The following is a 25,805-nucleotide window of genomic DNA, read 5'->3' as shown; positions in this document are numbered from 1 at the left end:
ACTCTCCTCTGCCTCCCAAAGTGCTGGGATAACAGGCATGGGCCACCAAGCCTGGCCTCTGGAGTACAAACTCTTTGAGGGCAGGAGCGTTACCCCCATCCCCCAACACACACACACACACACACAATTTCTTTTTTTTCTTTTCTGAGACGGAGTCTTGCTCTTGCCCAGCTGGAGCACAGTGGCACAATCTCAGCTCACTACAACCTCTGCCTCCCAGGTTCATGCGATTCTCCTGCCTCATCCTCCCAAGAAGCTGGGAATACAGGCACCTGCCACCACACCCAGCTAATTTTTGTATTTTTTAGTAGAGACGGGGTTTCACCATGTTGGCCAGGATGGTCTCCATCTCTTGACCTTGTGATCCGCCCGCCTTGGCCTCCCAAAGTGCTGAGATTACAGGCGCGTGAGCCACCGCACCCAGCTTTTTTTTTTTTTTTTTATGAGGTGAGTGACTGTCACCCAGGCTGGAGTGCAGTGGCACAATCTCAGCTCACTGCAACCTCTGCCACCCAGGTTCAAGCTATTCTGCCTCAGCCTCCCGAGTAGCTGGTATTACAGGCGCCTACCACCACACCTGGCTAATTTTTTTTTGTAGTTCTAGCAGAGATGGGATTTCACCATCTTGGCCAAGCTGGTCTTGAACTCCTGACCTCGTGATCCACTGCGCCCGGCCACATACTATTTCTAATTGGTATTGCCAGCACTTAGCTCACTGCCTGGTCCAGAGTAGTTAGGCACTTAGAAACTTGAATGAATTGATGATTAAGGTGATGACAGAGGCAAACTTTGCCATCGTTAAGAGTGGAGTACAGCCTAAGGATTAAAGGGACACCCTTAAGTAAGCTGATGGTCTGGGCGCAGTGGCTCATGCCTGTAATCCCAGCACTTTGGGAGGCCGAGGCGGGTGGATCACGAGGTCAGGAGATCGAAACCATCCTGGCCAACATGGTGAAACCCATCTCTACTGAAAATACAAAAATTAGCTGGGTGTGGTGGCGTGAGCCTGCAGTCCCAACTACTCGGGAGGCTGAGGCAGGAGAATCGCTTGAACCCAGGAGGCAGAGGTTGCAGTGAGCAAAGATCATGCTACTGCACTCCAGCCTAGCAACAGAGCGAGACTCCGTCTCGAAAACCAAACAAAAAGTAAGTTGATGAAATAGAAATTTAGCAAACAGTTTAGGAAGCCATTTCAGAAAGAAAAATTAGGTCCTTCAGACCTTGATTCCTACTTTAATGATGGTATAGCAACAAGAGAAGCTATTATACTACCAAGAGTGTTTCAGGCCAGACAAGGTGGCTCACACCTGTAATCTCAGCAACTTGGGAGGCTGAGGCAGGAAGACCAAGACTTCCTATCAATAGAAAGAAAGATTCATTTGATAGAGATTAGATAGACAGACTTCTGAATATTTTTTTAAAAACTTTGTGTCATAAGATTATCTTTGGAAAACGATCCTTGGAAAGATGCACAAATCATCAAATCTGAAACCATCTTAACCTCTTCCTTAGAGTAGCTTTCTAATTATTCTCCATTGCTCTGTATCTCTAGCCCACTTTACATCCTGCACCAGTACTTCTTGTAATCCCAGCACATTGGGAGGCCGAGGCGGGTGGATCACGAGGTCAGGAGTTGGAGACCAACCTGGCCAAGATGGTGAAACCCCATCTCTACTAAAAATACAAAAATTAGCGGGACATGATGGCGGGCACCTGTAATCCCAGTTAGAAGGCTGAGGCAGAAGAATCGCTTGACCCGGGAGGCGGAGATTTCGGTGAGCCAAGATCATGCCACTGCACTCTAGCCTGGGTGACAGAGCAAGACTCCATCTCCAAAAAAAAAAAGTAGAGAGGCAGGCAGTGGCTCAAGCCTGTAATCCCAGCACTTTGGGAGGCCGAGCCAGGATGATCACCTGAGGTCAGGAGTTTGAGACCAGCTGGCTAACGTCGTAAAACCTCATCTCTACCAAAAATAGAAAAATTAGGACCAGGCCCGGTAACTCATGCCTGTAATCCCAGCACTTTGGGAGGCTGAGGCGGGCAGACTACCTGAGCTCAGGAGTTCAAGACCAGCCTGGGCAACACGGTGAAACCCCGTCTCTACTAAAATACAAAAAATTGGCCGGGCTCAGTGGCTCACACCTATAATCCTAGTACTTTGGGAAGCCGAGGTGGGTGGATCATGAGGTCAGGAGATTGAGACCATCCTGGCTAACATGGTGAAACCCCGTCTCTACTAAAAATACAAAAAATTAGCCAGCCATGGTGTTATGCACCTGTAGTCCCAGCTACTCAGGAGGCTGAGGCAGGAAAATCGCTTGAACCCAGGAGGCAGGGGTTGCAGTGAGCCCAGATCACACCACTGCACTCCAGCCTGGGTGACAGAGCAAGACTCCTTCTCAAAAAAAAAAAAAAAAAAAAAAAAAATACACAAAATTAGCCGGGCGTGGCAGTGTGCACCTGTAGTCCCAGCTACTCGGGAGACTGAGGCAGGAGAATTGCTTAAACCCAGAAGGTGGAGGTTGCAGTGAGCCGAGATCGCATTATTGCACTCCAGCCTAGGCGATAGAGCAAGACTCTGACTTAAAAAAAAAAAAAATTAGCCAGGTATAGTGGCACGTGCCTGTAATCCCAGCTACTTGGGAGGCTGAGGCAGGAGAATCGCTTGAACCTGGGAAGCAGAGGTTGCAGCAAGCCGAGATCGTGCCACTGCACTCCAGTATGGGTGACAGAGGCAGACTCCATCTCAGGAAAGAAAAAAAAAAGTAGTAAGGCAATCATGTTACTTCCCTGATTAAATCCCTTTAATGATGCAGCAGTCTACTGAATAAAGTCCAAAACACAAGTTTTTTACCTGCAGCCAAGTTACTAATTATATTTCAGATATGTTGATAAAATACATTATAATTTTTTTTACCTATGTATTTTCTCCCCTGCTCCCCTCGGGTTTACCTCAGCTGAATCTTTGCGTATTTTAATGTGGCTATTAGAAAGTTTATGATTATTTATGTGACTTGCATTATATTTCTGTTGGGCAGCACTGGTCTAGATTGTCCCTATACTTTCATACCTAGCTCAAATTTCACCTCTTTTTTAATGAAGAGTTCTCTGATTTAGCCAGTGGCTAAAAATAATCTATCCCGGCTGGGTGCGGTGGCTCACGCCTGTAATCCCAGCACTTTGGGAGGCCGAGATGGGCGGATCACAAGGTCAGGAGATTGAGACCATCCTGGCTAACACGGTGCTAAAAATAAAAAAAATTAGCCGGGCGTGGTGTCAGGCACCTGCAATCTCATCTATTCGGGAGGCTGAGGCAGGAGAATGATGTGAACCCAGGAGGTGGAGGTTGCAGTGAGCCGAGATCACGCCACTGCACTCCAGCCTGGGCGAGAGTGCAAGACACCGTCTCAGAAAACAATAATAATAATAATCATCATCATCATCTATCCCACAGCCATTTTACCTGCACCTCTCATAAATCGCCTGTTACTTTCTACCCTGAGATACAATTATTAATGTTGTATCTCATTAATACATTAATACTCTGTCTGAGTACTGGCTATTAAGGATAGTATTGATGCTAAATAAATGACTTTTCACTAGATTGTGAACAATTTTTTAAAAATGGGGTCAGGGGAGTATGAAGAGTTTAAAAACAGTATTACGGCCGGGCACAGTGGCTTACCCCTGTAATCCCAACACTTTGGGAGGCTAAGGCCAGTGGATCACTGGAGGTCAGGAGTTCGAGACCAGCTTGACCAACATGGTGAAACCCCATCTCTACTAAAATACACAAATTAGCTGGGCATGGTGGCACAGGCCTGTAATCCCAGCGACTTGGGAGGCTGAGGCAGGAGGATTGCTTGAACCCAGGAGGCAGAGGTTGCAGTGATCTGAGATCGTGCCACTGCACTCTAGCCTGTGTGACAGAGTAAGACTCTGTAAAAATAATTGGGAGGCCAAGGCGGGTGGACTGTCTAAGCTCAGGAGTTTGAGACCACCCTGGGTAACATGGTGAAACCCCATCTCTACTAACATACAAAAAATTAGCAGGGCGCAGTGGCAGGTACCTGTAGTCCCAGCAACTCAGGAGGCTGAAACAAGAGAATTACTTGAACCCAGAAGGCGGAGTTTGCAGTGAGCTGAGATTGCTCCAGTGCACTCCAGCCTAGGTGAAAGAGCAAGCCTCCATCTCAAAAATAAATAAATGAATAAAATAAAAAACATTCAGTATTATGACCCCAAAAACCACAGTGTTTTCATTTTTCTTTTCTTTCTTTTTTTTTTTTTTTTTTTTTTTTTGAGACAGAGTCTCACTTTGTTACCCAGGCTGGAATGCAGTGGCGCAATCTCAACTCATTGCAACCTCCGTCTCCCGGATTCAAGCGATTCTCCTGCCTCAGCCTCCCAAGTAGCTGGCACGTGCCACCATGCCCCCCTAATTTTTGTATTTTTAGTAGAGATGGGGTTTCACCATATTGGCTATGCTTGTCTCAAACTACTGACCTTGTGATCCACCCACCTCAGCCTCCCAACCAAAGTGCTGGGATTACAGGCGTGTGCTCCCGGCCAGACTGTTTTCATAATACAAACTACAGAAAGCTTGACAAAATCTTCAGTGAAGTGAATGCAGCCATTTCAACAGGGAAACTTGTTCCTTTAAGGGCATATCAAAATCTGTGGGAGGACATAGATTTTTAAGTTTATCCAAAGGAATCAGTGTTCCAAAAGATTAAAACACTGCTTAGAGCACCACACTACAGTCTTCTCATTAGTGCCCCGCAGCACATGTGCTCTGAGCCTTGAGTAGCACAGAGTAATAGAACGACAAGCAAAATGTATTCCCTACCTTCTGAAAGTCCACAGTCTAGGAGGGACTACGTAATTGTTTATTCACTTAGTATTTATATCCCACTCTGTTCTAAAAAGGGATTAGAACTGGCTCACACTTAATCAGAAATAACTTGAATGCAAGAGAGATGGGGACAAATGCACATAAAAGGAAAATGAAGATTAGAGGATTCTATTAAGGTTGGTGCAAAATTAATTGCAGCTTTTGCCATTAAAAGTACTTGAGCCCATAATTTCAAGACCAGCCTGGGCAACATAGCAAAACCCTGTCTACAAAAAATACAAAAATTGGCTGGCCGCAGTGGCTCACACCTATAATCCTAGCTCTTTGGGAGGCCAAGGCAGGCGGATAGCTTGAGCTCAGGAGTTCAAACCCAGCCTGGGGCACATGGTGAAACCCTGTCTCTACAAAAAATTAGCCAGGTGTGGTGGCACACACTTGTAGTCCCAGCTGCTTGGGGGCGCTAAGGCAGGAGGATCGCTTGAGCCCAGGAGGTTGAGGCTGCAGTGAGCCCCCAAGACTGCACCTGTCTCAAAAAAAAAAAAATTAGCTGGGCATGGTGGTGCACGACTGAAGTCCCAGCTGCTCAAGAGGGTGAGGTGGGAGGATCGCTTGAACCTGAGAGGTCGAAGCTGCAGTGAGCTGTGATCATGCCACTGCATCAGCCTAAGTGACAGCAAGACCCTGTCACAAAAAAACACAGAGTGCCGGCCGGGCACAGTGGCTCACGCCTGTAATCCCAGCACTTTGGGAGGCTAAGGCGGGTGGATCACGAGATCAGGAGATCAAGACCATCTGGCTAACACGGTGAAACCCTGTCTCTACTAAAAATACAAAAAAATAGCCGGGCGTGGTGGCGGGCGCCTGTAGTCCCAGCTACTCAGGAGGCTGAGGCAGGAGAATGGCATGAACCCGGGAGGCAGAACTTGTAGTGAGCTGAGATCACGCCACTGCACTCCAGCCTGGGAGACAGAGTAAGACTGAGACTCTCAAAACAAAAAACAAAAAACCCAGAGTGCAGATAACGTTTAGTCCCTAGCATGGGCCCGAATGAATGAAGAATGGAGAAAAGAATTGCATGGCCCCAAAGAACAAAATTTTTGCTCCTACATGTGACACTATCCTTCAGCCCCAAAGACCTTGGACTCTGGCCGCTCTTTCCCCAGGTTAAAAGACGTCAGTTCCTTTCATGTCCAATGGGCCTACCCTGTATTGCTGAACCTCTTCATCTCGTTTTTGCCTCACAAGTGCGATCTGGTCCTCCAGGTTCCTGTTTTGCAGGTGGAGCTGCCGGGCCTCTGCTTGCAGGGGTCTCAGAGCCTCCTTCATCTCCTGGATCTCAGCCTGGGTTTTCTGCAGAGCTTTGGTCCCAGCTTCTTTCCTTTCTAGGAGCCGCAGGAGCTGAGGCTCATACTCCTCCTCCAGGCCCTGGCGGCTCTCTGCCATGAGATTTTCAAACTGGGCAGAGAGTCGCCGGCTTTCCTGGAGAAAGTGCCCATCCCTCTGGCTTGGAGGGGCTTCTAGTTGTTGCCGCAACTGCTCCTTCTGCTTCTGATAGGCATCCCGGAGCTGGGCCAGTTCCTCTGAGAGTTGGGTTGCCCTCGTAGTCAGCACTTCCCGGAAATCGGCAAACTGAGCCACGTCCTGCTGGCGGCACTCCAGTTGGTATTGGTAGGCCACACATTCCTTCGTCACCTTGAAAAGCTTCTGCTTGACCAGCCGGATCTCCTCCCTTAGGCCATCTCTCTCCAGCTCTGCTTGGGCATGGAGCTTGTAGGCAGCCAGGATGTCCTGATGGACCTGCTGTACCTCCTGCAGGGCTGGTTCCCGGAGCAATACAAGCTCATGGATGAGCTGATCCCTCTCCTCTTCCAGCTGGGCCACAGCTTGGACACACTGCTGGAAACGCCCTTCTAGCAATTCCAGGTCCTCTATGCTCAGGTTCTCCTCCATGCTGGGGCTCGGCTCGGCTCTGAGGCTCTCCTCAGGGTGAGATTTCTCCACCCTTGTGACTGTGTCTCCCTCATGAACAACCTGCTCTGGGTTTGTGGGCTTTCCTGGCTCCACGGGCCCCTCCACAAACTGCATCCAATCTGGCTCCATGGTTTCCTCCACACTCACTGTCTCCTCTGGATTCCCAGGCTCCTCCCCATGCAGAGCCTCATCTGGCTGCATGGCCTCTTCAATATACAGGGCCTCCTCTGGCTTCTCAGTCTCTTGCACATAGAGTGTCTCATCAAGGTCCCCTGTGTCCTCCAGGTAGAGAATGTCTTCGAGGTTTAAGTACCCCTCTGAAGATAGAGTAACTTCTGGGTTCAAGGCTTCTGCCTCATTTAGGGAGTCAGAGTTCTCTGGAAGAGGATAATTGGCTTCTGCTCTTATTTTCCTGCAAAAGAAATGATTGAAAGTGAAAGGGCAGCCACAATCCCAGGATGGTGCAATCCTGGAACCAGCAGCCACGGGCCTAGACTACCCCAGGTTCTTAGATGTCAGCAGCCACTCGTCTGCTCCCTCCAGTCTGTCAATCCACCCCTCCACACACCCAACCACTGTGTAGATCCCCTGCCAGCCTCCCAGTGACATCACCATATGGTCTCTGCTTATGCAGCTCCAAGGACTTCAGATACCTGAGGCACCGCTGTTTGTTCCACAATTATAATAAATTTTTTTTTCTTTGAGATGGAGTCCCACTCTGTTGCCAAGGCTGGAGGGCAGTGGTGCAATCTTGGCTCACTGCAACCTCTGCCCCCTGGTTCATGCGATTCTCTTGCCTCAGCCTCCCAAGTAGCACCACCACACCAATTTTTTTTTTTTTTTTTTGGTGGGGGACAGAGTCTTGCTCTGTCTCCAGGCTGGAGTGCGGTGGTGCGATCTTGGCTCACTGCAACTTCTGCCTGCCAGGTTCAAGTGATCCTCAGCCTCCTGAGTAGCTGGGATTACAGGTGCACACCACCATGCCTGGTTAATTTTTGTATTTTTAGTGCAGATGGGGTTTCACCATGTTAGTCAGGCTGGTTTCAAACTCCTGACCTCGTGATCTGCCCGCCTTGGCCTCCTAAAGTGCTGGGATTACAGGCGTGAGCCACCGCGCCCAACCCAGTTCTAATAAAATTATAATGTTGAGATTAAAACCTTCGGCCGGGCGCGGTGGCTCAAGCCTGTAATCCCAGCACTTTGGGAGGCCGAGACGGGCGGATCACGAGGTCAGGAGATCAAGACCATCCTGGCTAACACAGTGAAACCCCGTCTCTACTAAAAAATACAAAAAACTAGCTGGGCGAGGTAGCGGGCGCCTGTAGTCCCAGCTACACGGGAGGCTGAGGCAGGAGAATGGCGTAAACCCGGGAGGCAGAGCTTGCAGTGAGCCAAGATCCAGCCACTGCACTCCAGCCTGGGCGACAGAGCGAGACTCCGTCTCAAAAAAAAAAAAAAAAAAAAAAAAAAAACCTTCGTTTTAACTTTTTTTTTTGTTTCAGAGGGAGACTTGCTCTGCCACCCAGGCTGGAGTACAGTGGTGCCATTTCAGCCTCCGCCTCCCAAGTAGCTGGGACTACAGACATGTGCCACCACACTCAGCTAATTTTTGTATTTTTAGTAGAGATGGGGTTTTACCATGTTGGCCAGGCTGGTCTCAAACTCCTGACCTCAAGTGATCCGCCTTCTTCAGCCTCCCAAAGTGTTGGGATTACAGGCATTGAGCCACCATAGCCAGCCCTTCCTTATAACTTTTAGCCGCTGGATTTACCTGATACTTCCTTCTAGGATCAGATATTTCAACCTTCTTTTCTATGTAAGTTATCTAAACACTTAAAGATAACCATGGTCAGCCAGGTGCGGTGGCTCACACCTGTAATCTCAGCACTCTGGGAGGCCAAAGCAGGTGGATCACCTGAGGTTGGGAGTTCAAGACCAGCCTGACCAACATGGAGAAATCCCATCTCTACTAAAAATGCAAAATTAGCCGGGCGTGGTGGTGCATGTCTGTAATCCCAGATACTCGGGAGGCTGAGGCAGGAGAATCTCTTGAACCTGGGAGGCGGAGTTTGCAGTGAGACCAGATTATACCATTGCACTCCAGCCTGAGCAACAAGAGCAAAACTCCGTCTCAAAAAAAAAAAAAGGCCAGGCGCAGTGGCTTACAACTGTAATCCCAGCACTCTGGGAGGCCGAGGCGGGTGGATCACGAGGTCAGGAGATCGAGACCATCCTGGCTAACACAGTGAAACCCCATCTCTACTAAAAAATACAAAAAATTAGCCAGGCGTAGTGGCGGGCGCCTGTAGTCCCAGCTACTCCGGAGGCTGAGGCAGGAGAATGGCGTGAACCTGGGAGGCCGAGCTTGCAGTGAGCCGAGATCGCACCACTGCACTCCAGCCTGGGCGACAGAGCAAGACTCCATCTCAAAAAATAAATAAGATAAAAAATAACCATGGTCAAGTGCAGTGGCTCATGTCTATAATCCCAGCACTTTGGGAGGCCAAGACCTCTTGAGTCCAGGAGTTTGAGGCCAGCGTGGGCAACAAACATGGCGAAACCCCATCTCTACAAAAAAGTACAAAAAATTAGCTGGGCATGATGGCGCACACCTGTTGTCCCAGATACTCGGGAGGCTGTGGTGGGAGAATCACCTGAGCTTGGGAGGTTGAGGCTGTGGTAAGCCGTGATTGCACTTCTCTGCACTCCAGTCTGGGCAACAGAGACCCTGTCTAAAAAAAAACCAAAAAACAAAAAACAGCTTATCTTTGTTATTCCAAACATGTCCAGGTTTCCAGCGCCCTCTTCATTTGTGTCATATCCTTGTGACACAAGTGACACCTTTCAGACTGTCACTCTCTTGAGGATTTTTTTTTTAAATTTACCTTTATTCTTAAGTTCCCCAAGAGCTAGAAATTGGGATAGGTATCAAAAGCAGTGCTCCAGGGCCAGGCAAGGTGGCTCACACCTGTTATCCCAGCACTTTGGGAGGCCAAGACGGGTGGATCACCTGAGCTCGGGAGTTCGAGACCAGCCTGGCCAACATGGTGAAACCCTGTCTCTACTAAAAATATAAAACTTAACAGGGCATGGTGGTGCATGCCTGTAATCTCAGCTACTCAGGAGGCTGAGGCACAAGAATGGCTTGAACATGGGAGTTAGAGGTTGCAGTGAGCCAAGATCACACCACAGCCTGGGCGACAGGCCAGGACTCCATCTCAACAAAAAAAAGCAGGTCGGGCACAGTGGCTCACGCCGGTAATCCCAGCACTTTGGGAGGCTGAGGCAGGTGGATCACAAGGTCAGGAAATCGAGACCAACTTGGCTAACACGATGAAACCCTGTCTCTACTAAAAATACAAAAAAAAAAAAAAAATTAGCTGGGCACGGTGGCAGTCGCCTGTAGTCCCAGCTACTGGGGAGGCTGAGGCAGAAGAATGGTATGAACCCAGGAGGCGGAGGAGCTTGCAGTGAGCCAAGATCGCACCAGTGCACTCCAGCCTAGGCGAAAGAGCGAGACTATGTCTCAAAAAAAAAAAGTTTTTCATACCAAGTGCTTGTAAGCAACATTTCTTGTTTCTGTAAAAGTTCATCTTGTTAGAACTGGCCCACCCTTCTAGCCTGTCAAAGGCTCTTGAAGTCAGATTCTATCATTCCGACATCTGAGCTCTTTGACCCAGCTGCCAGCTCAGTCAGTTCCCAGTGGGGAGTGCTCTCTTGCTGCTTTGCCGCACAAATGCAAATGGCTTTGGTCTTTCCTGTCTCTGCTTTTGTTTGTTTGTTTGTTTGTTTGTTTTTTTAGATGGAGTCTCCTTCTGTCGCCCAGGCCTGAGTACAGTGGCGTGATCATAGCTCACTGCAGCCTCAACCTCCCTGGCTCAAGCCATCCTCCTGTCTCCCTCCTGGGTAGCTAGGACTACAGGCATGTAGCACCACACCCGCTAATTTTTTAACTTTTTGTAGAGATGAATTCTCACTATATTGCTCAGGCTGGTCTCAAACTCCTGAGCTTAAGCGATCCTCCCACCTAGACCTCCCAAAGTGCTGGGATTATAGGCATGAGCCACCACATCCGGCCATAGGCAAGAAATCTTCAAACAGCTCTTTCCCTCCCCTGTATGGCCAGTTCACTAAGAAGTGTCCTTTCTTTTCTTTTTCTTTTTGAGATGGAGTCTCACTCTGTCGCCCAGGCTAGAGTGCAGTGGCGTGATCTCAGCTCACTGCAACCTCCGCCTCCTGGGTTCAAGTGATTCTCCTGCCTCAGCCTCCTGAGTAGCTGGGACTATAGGTGCACACCACCACGCCCGGATGATTTTTGTATATTTAGTAGAGACAGGGTTTCACCATGTTGGCCAGGATAGTCTCAATCTCCTGACCTCATGATCCACCTGCCTCGGCCTCCCAAAGTGCTGGGATTACAGGCATGAGTCACCACATCTGGCCAAAAAGTAACCTTTCTATCTTAGAAAGACTACAGTCTCCATCCCCCTCTTCTGCATCCCACTATCAGGGCCCTACTCCAAGTCATCATGTCTCACTGGCACTTCTGTCCTGGTCTTCTAAAAGGACTTCCTCCTCTCCTCACCCCAATCTATTCTCTACACTACCACAGTTAACTTGCTACAACACAGAGTTAACTATTGCTCCACTTCACCAGTAAATACCCAAACTGCTAGGCATGGTTTCAAGGTCCTTAAAGATGTGGCCCAAACATACCGTTTTTTTTTTCTTTTTCTGAGACAGTCTCGCTCTGGTGCCCAGGCTGGAGTGCAGTGGCACAATCTCGGCTCACTGCAACCTCCGCCTCCCAGGTTCAAGAAATTCTCTGCCTCAGCCTCCCGAGTAGCTGGGATTACAGGTGCCCACCACCATGCCTGGCTAATTTTTTGTATTTTTAGTAGAGACAGGGTTTCACTATCTTGGCCAGGCTGGTCTCAAACTCCTGACCTCGTGATCCGCCCGCCTCAGCCTCCCAAAGTGCTGGGATTACAGGCATGAGCCACCGCGCCTGGCCCCAAACATACCTTTGTTAGCCGCCTCTCACATTATTCCTGCAACCCACCCAATGCTTGACATCCCAGAGCATGCATTAACTTTTTACACCTCCTACTCTTAGCCCACAGTGTCCAGCTGAGAAATGCAGCTTCTCAAAACCACCTAAAGAGAGAACAACCCTGTACTACCTGGGAAGGCAGAGCTCCTAGAGCCAGGGCCAGGAAGGATGCACCTGCTCAGTCAGCCAAACCCACTCTGATATTCAGTAGTCCCTGCTTTCCCAGCAGACGGCCCTTTCATCATTCTCCTGCCGAGCCGCCCACCTTGGAATGACTTCACTGTGTTCAAGATTATTCTAGGCATTTTACATGAACACTCATTTATAGAATCCTCATCATCTATTGGCTGGGAGTGGTGGCTCACGCCTGTAATCCCAGGACTTTGGGAGGCCAAGGCAGGTGGATCACCTGAGGTCAGAAGTTTGAGACCAGCCTGGCCAACATGGTGAAACTCTGTCTCTACTAAAAATACAAAAAAATTAGCTGGGCATGGTGGCGCGTGCCTGTAATCCCAGCTACTCGGGAGGCTGAAGCAGGAGGATCGCTTGAACGCGGGAGGCAGAGGTTGCAGTGAACTGAGATTGCGCCATTGCCCTCCAGCCTGAGCAACAAGAGCAAGACTATCTCAAAAGAAAAAAGAAAAAAAGAATCCTCATCTATTATCCCCATTTAATAGATGAGGAAGCCAATGCACAGAGTAAATAACTCACACGAGGTTCCACAACTGTTGTAAGTGGTGGAGGCTGGAGAAGGCCTGCGGTATTTACCACCCTCCTAGGATAGGCGTGAGGTTCAAAAGAGATAACTACAGCACATATAATAGAGCCTGGCACACAGCAGTCACTATATATCCTCTGACTCCTGGGTTCAAGCAATTCTCCTGCCTCAGCTTCCCAAGTAGCTGGGATTACAGGCACATGCCACCACGCCTGGCTAATTTTTTGTATTTTTAGTAGAACCGGGGTTTCACTATGTTGGCCGGGCTGGTCTTGAACTCCTGATCTCAGGTGATCTGCCCACCTTGGCCTCCCAAAGTGCTGGGATTACAGGCGTGAACCACGGCGCCCAGCCCACAATATACTTCTTTTTTTTTTTTTTTTTTTTTTTTTGAGACGGAGTCTCGCTCTGTCACCCAGGCTGGAGTGCAGTGGCGCAATCTCGGCTCACTGCAAGCTCCGCCTCCCGGGTTCACGCCATTCTCCGGCCTCAGCCTCCCGAGTAGCTGGGACTACAGGCGCCCGCCACTGCGCCCGGCTAATTTTTTTTCTATTTTTAGTAGAGACGGGGTTTCACCATGGTCTCGATCTCCTGACCTTGTGATCCGCCCGCCTCGGCCTTCCAAAGTGCTGGGATTACAGGCGTGAGCCACCGCGCCCGGCCAATATACTTCTATCTACCTAACAAATTTGTACTCATCCTTCAAGCCCTGCTCAAACTTAATCTCTTCCATAAAGTATCTCCCAGACAACCCCATCTGTGTTCTCAGGATACTCTGTATGCAGCACATCTTCACACTTATTGCTCCAGTTACAGAAGTGCATGTGTCTGTCTCCCTGATAGTGAGTTTCCTAAGGACAAGCAGAGTTCTCATTCTGCTCTATATCCTAGGGTGGGGCTCTGTAACGGCAGACAGGCAGAAACCAGATGAACTCCAAGGAGGAAATCTGCCCAAGGTCGAATGGCAAAGCTGGAAGTAGCACTCAGGCCTCCTGACCTCCAAGCTGTGCTGCTAGCACACCTCGTATTGCTTCCGCCACCCCACCCATGGTGCCAGGCCTCTGCTGGGTGCTGCCCTCACGCAGCCGCCTCTTTTAAACAGAGAGAGGAGGGAAAGAAGCAGATGACAGGAGGCTCAGAGGAGAGGAAGCCAGCTTAGCTGGGGCCCCTGACCTCCAGCTTCCTTGGGCCCTGGGCAGCCTGCCTCTGCCTCTCTGTCCCTGTCCCCAGAGGACCGCAGAGCTCTCCAACCCTGTTCAGGGATGTGGCTGGGAGTGCATGTGACACTGTGCAGGCAAGAGTCCTGTGTCTGACTGTGTAGCTGTAGGTGTGGACAGCAGTATGGGTGAGTGTGTGTGTGTAAGACCGCTCAGCTTTTTGCCCCTGTGTGACAGTGAAGGGGTGTCGGGAGGTGTGTATTTGCACCCTCACCTCTTGGTACACTGGGAAGTCTCAGAGCCACAGTATGACCTGGGACAGAAATACTCGCCTCTCACCCCAAACCCCTCAGCCACAGGTCCCTTTCCCCACTAATCAGCGGTGCCCTGCCAGCAGGGATAGTGGGGAGGGCCCCTGGACCCTTCCCCCATCTATCCCAGGCCAGACCGGAGAGAACAAGTCCTGACAGACTCTTAACTTCAAGCTGCTGGCAGATGCCCAGCCTTGCACCAAGTGGCTTCCACACAGCCAATTCAGCAGGGGAGGCCTCCGTCTCCAGCTGACATTTGCAGGGAGGAATGAAGGCAAGCGAGAAGTGTCTTTGGCTGCTATTGGCCAAATGGCACTTGAGCGGTGGATGCCCACTCGCCTGGAAGGGTTAACTCTCATGCAGCCCCGGGAGGGGGAGGGGTATTATAAAAAGCCACAGACAAACGGAGGTGCCAGGACCCCGGGCCGGCCCGACTCCCCGATGTCCCCTCACGAGGCGGCTCCAGTGCCCCACCCCAGCTGGACCACTACCCCTAGGCAGGCGAAAGACGCCCGCGGTCGGGGGGAAAGGGAACCCGTCCAGCAGCACTCCCTCCCCGGGGGGGCGGCGACGCGGGCCCGGCACGGTCCTACCTCGCGGCCTGGGCGGCGCCGTCCCCGCCGCGCCGGGGCTCCCGGCTGGCCATGGCTACGCGACCCCGGGCTGGCGGCCGCGTTATTAATAGCCGGGCCCGCGGGCCCCTCGCTCCGGCGCCCGTGCCCGCCGCACTGCCAGCTGCAGCCGACACCGGATCCCGGCCGGCCCCGGGCCGGGCGCGCCCACTTGGCCGGGGCTCCTGCCGGGGGAGGAGGGAGCGGCCGCGCGGACCTGGGGGCGGGGAGACTCTGCCCCTCCCGGACCAGCCTGAGGCGGGAGTGGGAACTGGGGCCTGGAGTGGCCTTTCCAAACCTCCCAGCCCCCTGGTCTTCCCGAACCTTCTCCCCACCCTTCCTTTCGTGGGGTCCCGTTGCAGGGGGAGGGAGAAGGGTCTGAAGCCCCAAGGAGCACCTCCACTGTCCAGCCTGGGAGGGTGGGGGCAGGGTTGGGCGGGCTGCTCAAAGGGACCCAGCACCCCTCTCACGCGAGTGTTTGGGGGTGTCCGCCGCCGCTCAGCGCCCTCTGGTCCCCACCCAGGAGGGGAAGGACCGCAGCCACCCTCAGGGCACTCCGGGCTGTCCCCCGCAGCTGTCGTGAAGGGCGGGGCAGGGCGCGGCCGGGGAGGAGAGTTCACGGCCGCACCCCGCGCATTTGGGGACAGCCTGGAGCCTGGGGACGGGCTAGGTGGCTGGGGAGTTTAAAAAAAAAACTGCGGAGGAGTTTACGCCTATCACATTGAGTCCATATTTAACCCCCCTTTCTGCCCCACCCTTTGAGGCTTCCTGGGGTCTCTCCCCTGCTCCACCTGTCACCCCACTCAGCCCACTTCTGTCAACTTCAAGACATACCTCCCCCCACGTCCTCAGCCCACTAGTGTCAGGGTCAAACCAGCACTGACGTCTTTCTCCCCAAGAGAGAAGCTGCTGGGCCCCTTCCCAGACCTGAGCTTCAGGCGTTCTTCCTTGGATTCCTTTTTCCACTTAGCCACCCTGTCTGGGGAGGTCTTTGACTCAATCGCAGAAGAATGCCTGCACCACAACAAGCTCCAGGGGCTGGGGTGCCTGGGAGGCCGGTGGGGGAAGCATGCTGTGGTCTTGAATGTGTGTGGGCTTGTGTGCCCCTGTGTGACTCTGCGGTGATTGTGGGGTACATGTCTGTGTGTGAGCCTGTGGACGTGTGATCGTGTGATCTCAGGGTGAATGTGTGTGGTCATCGGGCCATGGTGGAGTGTCTTTGTGGGGCTGGCTGTTGTGACTGTGTGTGGGGGGCATGCGTATGATCCCGCATGTAACTCTGATTGTGTGCTTGTGTGTGACTGGGGATTGATGAATGTTCATTCATCCTCGAGTCTGAGTGTGCCGCCTGTGGCTGTATATTTATATTTCTCTGTCTAATGCAAGAGGGTGGAAGATTTAACACCCAGGGCAGCCAAATATACCCTTGTAAGGTATGCACGAGAAAAAGCCAGGTTTTGAGGCTGCTGGTCATTTTCTGACTTACCCCTGAACTATTCCAGGGGAGGAGGCTGGCGAAGCCTCAGCTGCTGGGCATTTGACATCTGCTGCCCGCCAGAGGAGAGCTAAGGCAGCAAGGGCAGGCCTGCCAGCGGCTCTGTTTGCTGTGGTACCAAGCAACAGGAGGCAAGGGTGGCATTCAGAGGAGCTGGCTCTGCCCCTCCAACCCCCAGCCCAGGACCTGGTCTTGGGCTCTCCCCAGGACTGAATTTCTGACCCCCTTCTACCCTCCTGCTCAGAGCTTCTTTAGGCTGAAACCCTGAATTCCCCAGGGTCCCAGAAACTTCCCCACCTCCAGGCCTTTGTTGTTGTTGTTGTTGCTGTTGTTTCTTGCAGTCAGGGTCTCCCTCTGTCATCCAGGCAGGAGTGCAGTGGTGTGATCATGGCTCACTGCAGCCTCAACCTCCCAGGCTCGGGTGATCCTCCCATCTCAGCGTCCCGAGTAGCTGGAACTACAGATGCACACCACCACACCTGGAAAATTTTTGTATTTTTTGTAAAGATGAGGCCTCACTGTGTTACCTAGGCTCATCTCAAACTCCTAGGCTCAAGCAGTTCTCCTGCCTCAGCCTCCCAAAGTGCTGGGGTTACAGGAGTGAGCCACCACACCCAGCCAGGCCTTTTCTGCTACTCCCTCTGCCTAGAAAACCCTTTCCAGCTCTTCCCAGCCCACCTTTTACTTTCCTTCAGGTCTCAGCTCACATCTCACAGAGCCTTCTCTGATGCTTCCCCACCCCCTGCCCATGATGTCCATCCATTTACTGTTTGTTGTGGGCTTTTTGTTGGTTTTGTTGGGTTTTGTAAAATTTTATTTAATAGAGATGGGGCCGGGCGCAGTGGCTCAAGCCTGTAATCCCAGCACTTTGTGAGGCCGAGACGGGCGGATCACGAGGTCAGGAGATCGAGACCACCCTGGCTGACACGGTGAAACCCCGTCTCTACTAAAAAATACAAAAAACTAGCCGGGCGAGGTGGCGGACGCCTGTAGTCCCAGCTACTCGGGAGGCTGAGGCAGGAGAATGGCATGAACCCGGGAGGCGGAGCTTGCAGTGAGCTGAGATCCGGCCACTGCACTCCAGCCTGGGCGGCAGAGCGAGACTCCGTCTCAAAAAAAAAAAAAAAAAAAAAATAGAGATGGGGTCTCACTATGTTGTTCAGGCTGATCTCAAACTCCTGGCCTCAAGGGATCCTCCAGACTCAGCCTCCCAAAGTGCTAGGATTACAAGCATGAGCCACCATGCCTCATCTCATTTACTGTTTATCCCTGTCACCCTGTTTATCTTCTGTGTAGCACTTATCAATCTGCAACAATACTGTTCATTTTCAATTCTTTTCTTCTCTGCTTCCCCCACTAGAATGGAAGCCCCCTGAGGGCAGAGACTTTCCGTGTCTTGTTTACTGCTGTGTCCCCAGAGCCCAGCACAAGGCCTGGCGCATAGTAGGACCTTAAAAAAATTTGTTGTTTGTTTTTGTTTTTTGTAACAATAACAATCATTTATTTTACCCACAGATCTGTGATTTGGGCATGGCTTAGTGGAGGCAGCTCATTTCTGCTTCACGTGGCATCAGCTGAGGGGCTTGCCCAGAGGCTGCAGAACTTGCATCCAGGACAGCTCACTTATGTGGCTGGCAAGTTGATGCGGTCTGTCAGCTGCGAGCTCAGCAGGGGATTTGCCTGGGGGTCTTGGTTCTCCTCCACATGGGCTTTTCCACGGGTTGCTTGTGCTTCCTATGGCATGGTGGCTAAGTCCCAAGAGTAAATGTCCCAAAAGAACAAGGCAGAAGTGAAAGGCATTTTTTTGAGTTAGCCTTGGAAGCTACACACTGTCACTGCTGACCTATTCTGTTGCTCAAGGCAGTCACAAAGACCCGGGCCTCTAGCTCATGGGGAGGGGACATAGATGCCACCTTTTAATGGAAGGGTGTGTCAAAGTCACAGTATGTAAAAAGAGCTTGTGGAATGGGATATAGTATTGCCTCTATCTTGGGAAAATACAATCTACCAAAGATGCAGACTCCCATCTTGGTCTTCCACCATCTCCAGATTGTGGCCCTAAATCCACACCCGTCCAAGACCAGTCCAAGCTCCCTTCTAATGCCTCATTCTATCCAATGAAAGTAAAAAGGGGCCGGGCGCGGTGGCTCAAGCCTGTAATCCCAGCACTTTGGGAGGCCGAGACGGGCGGATCATGAGGTCAGGAGATCGAGAGACGATCCCGGCTAACACGGTGAAACCCCGTCTCTACTAAAAAATACAAAAAAATAGCCGGGCGAGGTGGTGGGCGCCTGTAGTCCCAGCTACTCGGGAGGCTGAGGCAGGAGAATGGCGTAAACCCGGGAGGCGGAGCTTGCAGTGAGCTGAGATCCGGCCACTGCACTCCAGCCTGGGTGACAGAGCAAGACTCTGTCTCAAAAAAAAAAAAAAAAAAAAAAAAAAAAAGAAAGTAAAAAGGAAGGGTCGCTCACCTCATACCACTTATGATTGTGTCCCATTGCCAGAGCTCAGTCACATGGCCATATTTAGCTTTAGTGGCTTATTATAAAGGATATTGAAAAGGATACAGATTAAGAGATAAATAGGGCAGAGTTATGGAGGAAGGGGCATGAAGCTTCCATGCCCTCCCTGGGCACACCATCCTCCAGGAACCTCCATATGCTCAGCTATCTGGAAGCTCCAAAAAACTAGTTGAATGAATGAAGGAAGGAGGATGGTTTTACTTAGGCTAATTTAGGCAATATTTGATGCCTGCTGTGTGCTAGGCCTGGGTCACTCACCTCTCAGGAGCCCCTAGTCTACTCAGGGAGACAGACACACATGTGCCCAGATTGCATATAGCAAGGCAGAATGAGGTATATTTGAGCCCATAAGATTCAGCTCACTTGGCAAACATTGGCACCTGGGCTGTGCTGGGCCCTGTATCAGAGCAAACAGCCTTATTTGGCCCAAGCCTGCAAGAAGCTTTCAGTGTAGAGGAAGCTAGAACCGTCTCCTGGGGAGAAAAACCTATGCAGAGAATACTGCCAAATCACTGGGCTGAGTGATGTGATAGACACTGAGAACCAGGGAAGCCAGGGATGGATGGGAGAAATTAACTCCAGGACTGGGGATGGCCTCTTGAACGAAGTACCTGGGCCTGGAAGAATGAGCAAAGCTGTTCTGGAATCAGGAATCAGGCACAGACTCTGCTTTGAAGGACAAGCGCAGCCACTCTTATCTCTCAACCCCTCGGCAAAGCCAAACACGGAGGAGGAGAGAGGCCCCTGGGCTGGCTACTCTTTGCCTAACCTTCCTTCTCAGAGCTGCGTGTCCTGGAGCTGACTCCTACGGCCAGCCTCTCCTGGGCCCCCTTGCCTTCTGGTTTCAGGTGGGGTTTGGCCAAACTGGGGACCCTGGCAGGAGATTAGAGAGGGAGGAGAGTGAGATCAAGATATTTATTTATTTTTATTTTATTTTTTATTTTTGGTGGGACAGAGTCTCGCTCTGTCACCCAGGCTGGAATGCAGTGCCATGATCTCAGCTCACTGCAACCTCCGCCTCCTGGGTTCAAGTGATTCTCATGCCTCAGCCTCCCAAGTAGGTGGGACTACAAGCATGTGTTACCATACCCAGCTAATTTTTGTTTTTTTTTTTTTTTTTTGAGACGGAGTCTCGCTTTGTCGCCCAGGCTGGAGTGCAGTGGCCGGATCTCAGCTCACTGCAAGCTCCGCCTCCCGGGTTCACGCCATTCTCCTGCCTCAGCCTCCCAAGCAGCTAGGACTACAGGAGCCCGCCACCTCGCCCGACTAGTTTTTTTTGTATTTTTTAGTAGAGACGGGGTTTCACCGGGTTAGCAAGGATGGTCTCGATCTCCTGACCTCGTGATCTGCCCGTCTCGGCCTCCCAAAGTGCTGGGATTACAGGCTTGAGCCACCGCGCCCGGCCAATTTTTGTATTTTTAGTAGAGGCAGGATTTTGCCATGTTGGCCAGAATAGTCTCAAACTCCTGACCTCAGGTGATCCACCCACCTCAGCCTCCCAAAGTGCTGGGATTATAGGTGTGAGCCATCACACCTGGCCTAGATCAAGATATTTATTATGCTCTGTCCCTGCCTGTGACTTTGGCAGCAGTAACTATATTCCTCCGCCAAAAGCCATGGCTCCTGTTGGGTGGCTTGTACCCATGGGTACAGCTCGGGCCAGGTGCCTTAACAAGGCTCCCTCCCCTGCTCCTTCAGGCCCAGGGGTAATGATTCCATCCCACCATTGTGAGTCCCAGGTGCTCCGCCATTCCTGCCCACACCTCTGTGAATGGTCTCTTCATTAAATCCTCTTCTGGCAAACACTGAGTGTTTGAGTGTGCCCCTGTTTCCTGCTGAGACCCCTAAGATAAGAACTGAACCTTAGAAAGCTGGGCCTTGGACAGATAACTTAGGGAGACTGTCTTTCTGAATACCCCCCACAGCTGGGTGTAGTGGCTCACACCTCTAATCCCAGGTGTGAGGGAGGCCGAGGCAGGAATATTGCTTGGGTCCAGGAGTTCAAGGCTACAGTAAGCAACGATCACACCGCTGCATGATGCCCTACTGCCTGGGCAACAAAGTGAGACCCTGTCTCCAAAAACATACATAAATGAATCCCCACCGGCTGGGCTCCATGGCTCACGCCTGTAATCCCAACACTTTGGGAGGCCAAGGCGGGTGGATCACCTGAGGTCAGGAGTTCAAGACCAGCCTGGCCAACATGGTGAAACCCCATCTTTACTAAAACTACAAAAACTACGGCTAGGTGCAGTGGCTCATGCCTGTAATCCCAGCACTTTGGAAGGCTGAGGCAGGTGGATCACCTGAGGTCAGGAGTTCGAGACCAGCCTGGCCAACCTGCTAAAACCCCATCTCTACTAAAAATACAAAAATTGGCTGGGTGTGGTGGCTCATGCCTGTAATCCCAGCTACTTGGGGGGCTGAGGCAGGAGAATTGCTTGAACCTGGGAGGTAGAGGTTGCAGTGAGCTGAGATTGTGCCACTGCGCTCCAGCCTGAGCAACAAGAGCGAGGCTCTGTTTCAAAAAAAAAAAAAAAAAATCCCCACCAAAAACCAGAATCAGAAAAGTTGTGAACAAATTTCATCCCAAGTGAAGACTTCTGGGCGCCCCTCCAGGCAGGGTCCCCACCCAAGGGGTCCCTCTGTCTTAGGACTGTAGTTATTGTGGCTTGTAGAATGGGGCAGTCAGGGGGCTGTGAGTGAGTGGACATGTGTGTGGGAGGAATGGATGGATGAGCTGGGAAGTAGAGAGGCACCAGAGGGCAGCAGGGGAGGCGTGGCCTTGGCAGCTATCTCGATCAGACCCCAGAGCAGATCCTATAGGACCCTGGGAAGTCAACCTCCCTGAACCTCAGCTCCCTCTCAGCAAAATGGGCAATTAACACCCTCTTCACAGCATTGTTGTGAAATGCAATCAGATGTGAGGCTCAACACATGAGCCACTGGAAGTGAAGTTGCTCTCCAAGCTGAGAGAAGCACATTCCCCATTACTACTGATGCAGGTGGAGGCCATTCTGCTCACTGTTTTTGTTTTGTTTCGTTTTGTTTTTTGAGACGGTATTCTTGCTCTTGCCACCGAGGCTGGAGTGCAATGGCATGATCTTGGCTCACTACAACCTCTGCCTCCTGGGTTCAAGAGATTCTCCTCCCTCAGCCTCCTGAGTAGCTGGGATTACAGACACCAGCCACCACACCTGGCTAATATTTGTATTTTTAGTAGAGAAGGGGTTTCTCCATATTGGCCAGGCTGGTCTCGAACTCTTGACCTTGTGATCTGCCCTCCTGGGCCTCCCAAAGTGCTGGGATTACAGGCATGAGCCACTGTGCCTGGCCTCTGCTCACTTTCTTTGTGCCAAGAGCTCCAGCAACCCATCTAGAGGTGGGAGGAGGGTGGTACAGAGATGCCCTGGCAGGGCCCTCAGACCCACCACTTCTGTTTTTTGTTTTGAGACAGAGTCTTGCTCTTGCCCAGGCTGGAGTGCAGTGGTATGATCAGTGGGACCACAGGTGTGTGCCACCCCACTTGGCTAAATTTTTTAATTTTTTGTACAGATCAGAGCTGAATGGGGGGATATCGCACCATGTTGCCCAGGCTGGTCTTGAACTGCTGAACTCAAATGATCCTCCAGCCTCAGCCTTCCAAAGTGCTGGGATTACAGGCATGAGCCACCGCACCCGGCTTGACCTACTACTTCTAGAGAGCCAGGGTGTGAATCCAAGCTTTGGAGTGCTTACTTGCTGTGTGACCTTAGGAAAGTCACTCCACTTCATGGAAATTGTTTTCTTCTCTGTAAAATTAGATAACATGTCCAGGCGCGGTGGCTCACTCCTGTAATCCCAGCACTTTGGGAGGCCAGGGTGGGTGGATCACCTGACGTCAGCAGTTCGAGACCAGCCTGAGCAACATGGAGAAACCCCATCTCTACTAAAAATACAAAATTAGCTGGGCATGGTGGCGCATGCCTGTAATCCCAGCTACTCGGGAGGCTGAGGCAGAAGAATCGCTTGAACCCGGGAGGCGGAGGTGCGGTGAGCCGAGATTGCACCACTGCACTCTAGCCTGGGCAACAAGAGCGAAACTCCGTCTCAAAAAAAAAAAAAAAAAAAAAAAAGAGAACACAAAGACAGTAAGTCGTTAAAGCAAGACCTCCCTAGGTTTTCAACAAATAGTGGCCAAATGATGTGTTCATAGTATATAGTAACGAACAAGACAAATAGAAGAGAATAAAGAATGAAAAGAAAAAACAAATAGTGGCCAAATTAGTAAATGATGTTAGCTATATTCTTGAGCCCCTACTGCATGTCAGATGCTAAACTGGTCTTTTTTTTTTTTTTTTTTTTTGAGACAGAATCTCACTCTGTCACCCAGGTTGGAGTGCAGTGGCGTAATTTTGGCTCACTGCAGCCTCCACCTCCCGGGTTCAAGCAATTCTCCTGCCTCAGCCTCCCAATTAGCTGAGATTACAGGTGCCCACTACCATGGCTGGCTAATTTTTATATTTTTAATAGAGAGATTTCACCATGTTGGCCAGGCTGGTCTCAGACTACTGACCTCAGGTGATCTGCCCGCCTGGGCCTCCCAAAGTGCTGGGATTACAGGCCGGAGCCACTGAACCTGGGCTAGAAGGCATTTTATCTGCTTTAATGCAATATATCTTCAGAACAGCCCTATAACACAGGACCTGTAATAAAGCCCATTTACTAATGAGAAAACTGAGGCTTGGAGAGGTTATGCAACTTAGTTGACCAAAGTCACACAGAGAGGAAATGGTGGCACCCAAGATTCCATACACTGCCTCCACGAATAAATGATGTGTTATCCACATCATTGTCATTAACCTTGACTTCCAGAGACTTATAGTCTAGTGGGAATCTGGCAGCCTTTCCATCCTCAGACTTAGCCTGGAAGGGCCCAGGCATGGCCATAAACTTGTTTTGTGTCTCTGGGCAAATTAACCTCTCTGGTTCTGCTGCTTTTTTTTTTTTTTTGAGATGGAGTCTCAATCTGTTGCCCAGGCTGGAGTGCAGTGGCGCAATCTCAGCTCACTGCAAGCTCCACCTCCCAGGTTCACGCCATTCTCCTGCCTCAGCCTCCCGAGTAGCTGGGACTACAGGCTCACACCACCACGCCTGGCTAATTTTTTGTATTTTTAGTAGAGACGGGGTTTCACCGTGTTAGCCAGGATGGTCTCCATCTCTCGACCTCGTCATCCGTCCGCCTCGGCCTCCCAAAGTGCTGGGATTACAGACGTGAGCCACCGAGCCCAACTGCTGCTGCTGCTGCTTCTTTTTTTTTTGAGACAAAGTCTCACTCTGTCACCCAGGCTGGAGTGCAGAGGCTGGAGTGCAGTGGCTGGATCTCAGCCCACTGCAACCTCCGCCTCCGGGGTTCAAGCAATTCTCCTGCCTCAGCCTCCCGAGTAGCTAGGACTACAGGCACCCGCCACCACACTGGGCTAATTTTTGTATTTTTAGTAGAGACAGGGTTTCACCATGTTGGTCAGGTTGGTTCCCTGAACTCCTGTCCTCAGGTGATCCACCGCCTCAGTCTCCCAAAGGGCTGGGATTATAGGCGTGAGCCACCGCGCCCGGCCCCCTGATTCTGCTTCTAGGAAATTAGATTAGGTGAGCGTTAAATGAGAAAATGTGCAGGAAACGCCCAGACCTTTGCCCAGTATACAAGAGACACTTGATAAGTGTTCTCTTAATTTCCTCCTTTCTCCCTGCCTTCTGGGACCGCTGTCTGGGAGACATTGGGGCCTACCCGGTGCTGACAACCGGCCACCGCTTCAGAGGACGCTGCGTTCAGGGTCGTCCCTCCCCAGGTCGGGCAATGCCGAGCACTGCCTCCAGGGGGCGCCGCCACGCCGACCCCGCGCCCCGGGGGTTGTCTTTTCCGACGCGGCCGCGCGGGGCCGCCCGGGCCCTGATTTTTCAGGACCGACGATGCGCAGACAGTGGGGAGGTCGGCGTCCCAGCTGAATCAAGGACGTCCTTTGGCACCGCAGTGATAATTAACACACAACAACAATAATAGCCGCAGATCCACCCACAGCGAGCTGCTGGAGTTCAAAGGACGCATGCGCGTGATGGGAGGCTGTGGAACTCAGGGAAGGAGCCAGGCCTTAGACCCTGAGCTGGGTTCGAATCCAGGGCAGTCTCTCACGTTTCCGCTCTGTACCCTTGGGCTTTTCTGAGCTTCTGCTTCCTTTGTTTTAAAATGGGAAATGTATTACAGTTCTTGAGAGGAATAAATGAGCTCTTGGAGAGCTCTTTGAAGAGCAACTTAGGAGAAGTGCATGTACCGTAATTCCCTCTATCCTGTGAGGGAGCTCTGATTGAATTCCTTTCTCGAATGAGAACGCTGGGGACCCTTTCCCAGGCTCACGGGCCTTCATGGGTCTCTCTCTCCCCTAGCACAGCCCAGAGGCCAGTCCAGGAGCTCTTTCCCTAAACCCCCTCTTCGGAGCTTCCCCACTCCTCTCTCGAGTTGCCGGCACCTTCAGCTCCTTGGGCTCCTTTGGGCACTGCCCCTCGATCCCCAGGTGCAGGCCCAAGCCTGCAAGCTTCCTCTGGCCAATCCCACTACATCCCTCAAACTGAAGCACCGCCCCCTCGTTCTCCTTACCTCTTCCAAAACCCCATCCAGCCACCTTCTCCAGAAAAACCTTTCCCAGTGCCCTCTCCCAGGTCCACAGGCTTTGCACATGCTACTCCCTGTATCTGGAACATCCTTTCCCCAAGCCCTAAAGCTTGTTATTCAGAGCACAGCTTAAATATCACTTCTTCCAGGACGCCCCCTCCCTGTGGTCTTATGGTCGCCTGCATTTCGTTTTTTTTTTTTTTTTTTTGAGAGGGAGTCTCGCTCTGTTGCCCAGGCTGGAGTACAGTGGCGCGATCTCGGCTCACTGCAAGCTCCGCCTCCTGGGTTCACGCCGTTCTCCTGCCTCAGCCTCCCAAGTAGCTGGGACTACAAGCGCCCGCCACCACGCCCAGCTAATTTTTTTTTTTTTTTTTTTTTTTTTTTTTTTTTTTGTATTTTTAGTAGAGACGGTATTTCACCATGTTAGCCAGGATTGCCTCGATCTCCTGACCTTGTGATCCGCCCG

General features: G+C 51.4%; 1 protein-coding gene across 7 annotated transcripts in view; it reads right to left on the bottom strand.

The window, feature by feature from the left end:
* SYNC (syncoilin, intermediate filament protein) overlaps positions 1 to 24,774 on the bottom strand; it is a 33,223-nt gene extending 8,449 nt beyond the window's left edge. For 2 of the 7 annotated variants that reach the window (XM_077964485.1, XM_077964451.1), the window contains exons 1-3: positions 24,461 to 24,774; positions 16,469 to 16,650; positions 6,059 to 7,238 (exon numbers count right to left, since the gene is read on the bottom strand). In XM_077964485.1, the coding sequence (XP_077820611.1) occupies positions 6,059 to 7,027 (969 nt within the window). In that variant the 5' untranslated portion in view covers positions 7,028 to 7,238; positions 16,469 to 16,650; positions 24,461 to 24,774. Of the gene's footprint in view, positions 1 to 6,058; positions 7,239 to 9,480; positions 9,559 to 14,658; positions 14,822 to 15,146; positions 15,334 to 16,468; positions 16,651 to 24,460 lie in introns of those variants that run through there. The other 5 variants (XM_077964472.1, XM_077964461.1, XM_001098354.5 and 2 more) reach the window with 3 other exon arrangements.
* Positions 24,775 to 25,805: the final 1,031 nt, after the last annotated feature.

This window comes from Macaca mulatta, chromosome 1 (assembly GCF_049350105.2).
Source record: "Macaca mulatta isolate MMU2019108-1 chromosome 1, T2T-MMU8v2.0, whole genome shotgun sequence".
Lineage (NCBI taxonomy): Eukaryota > Metazoa > Chordata > Mammalia > Primates > Cercopithecidae > Macaca > Macaca mulatta.
This window is presented reverse-complemented; position numbering and strand designations above follow the sequence as displayed.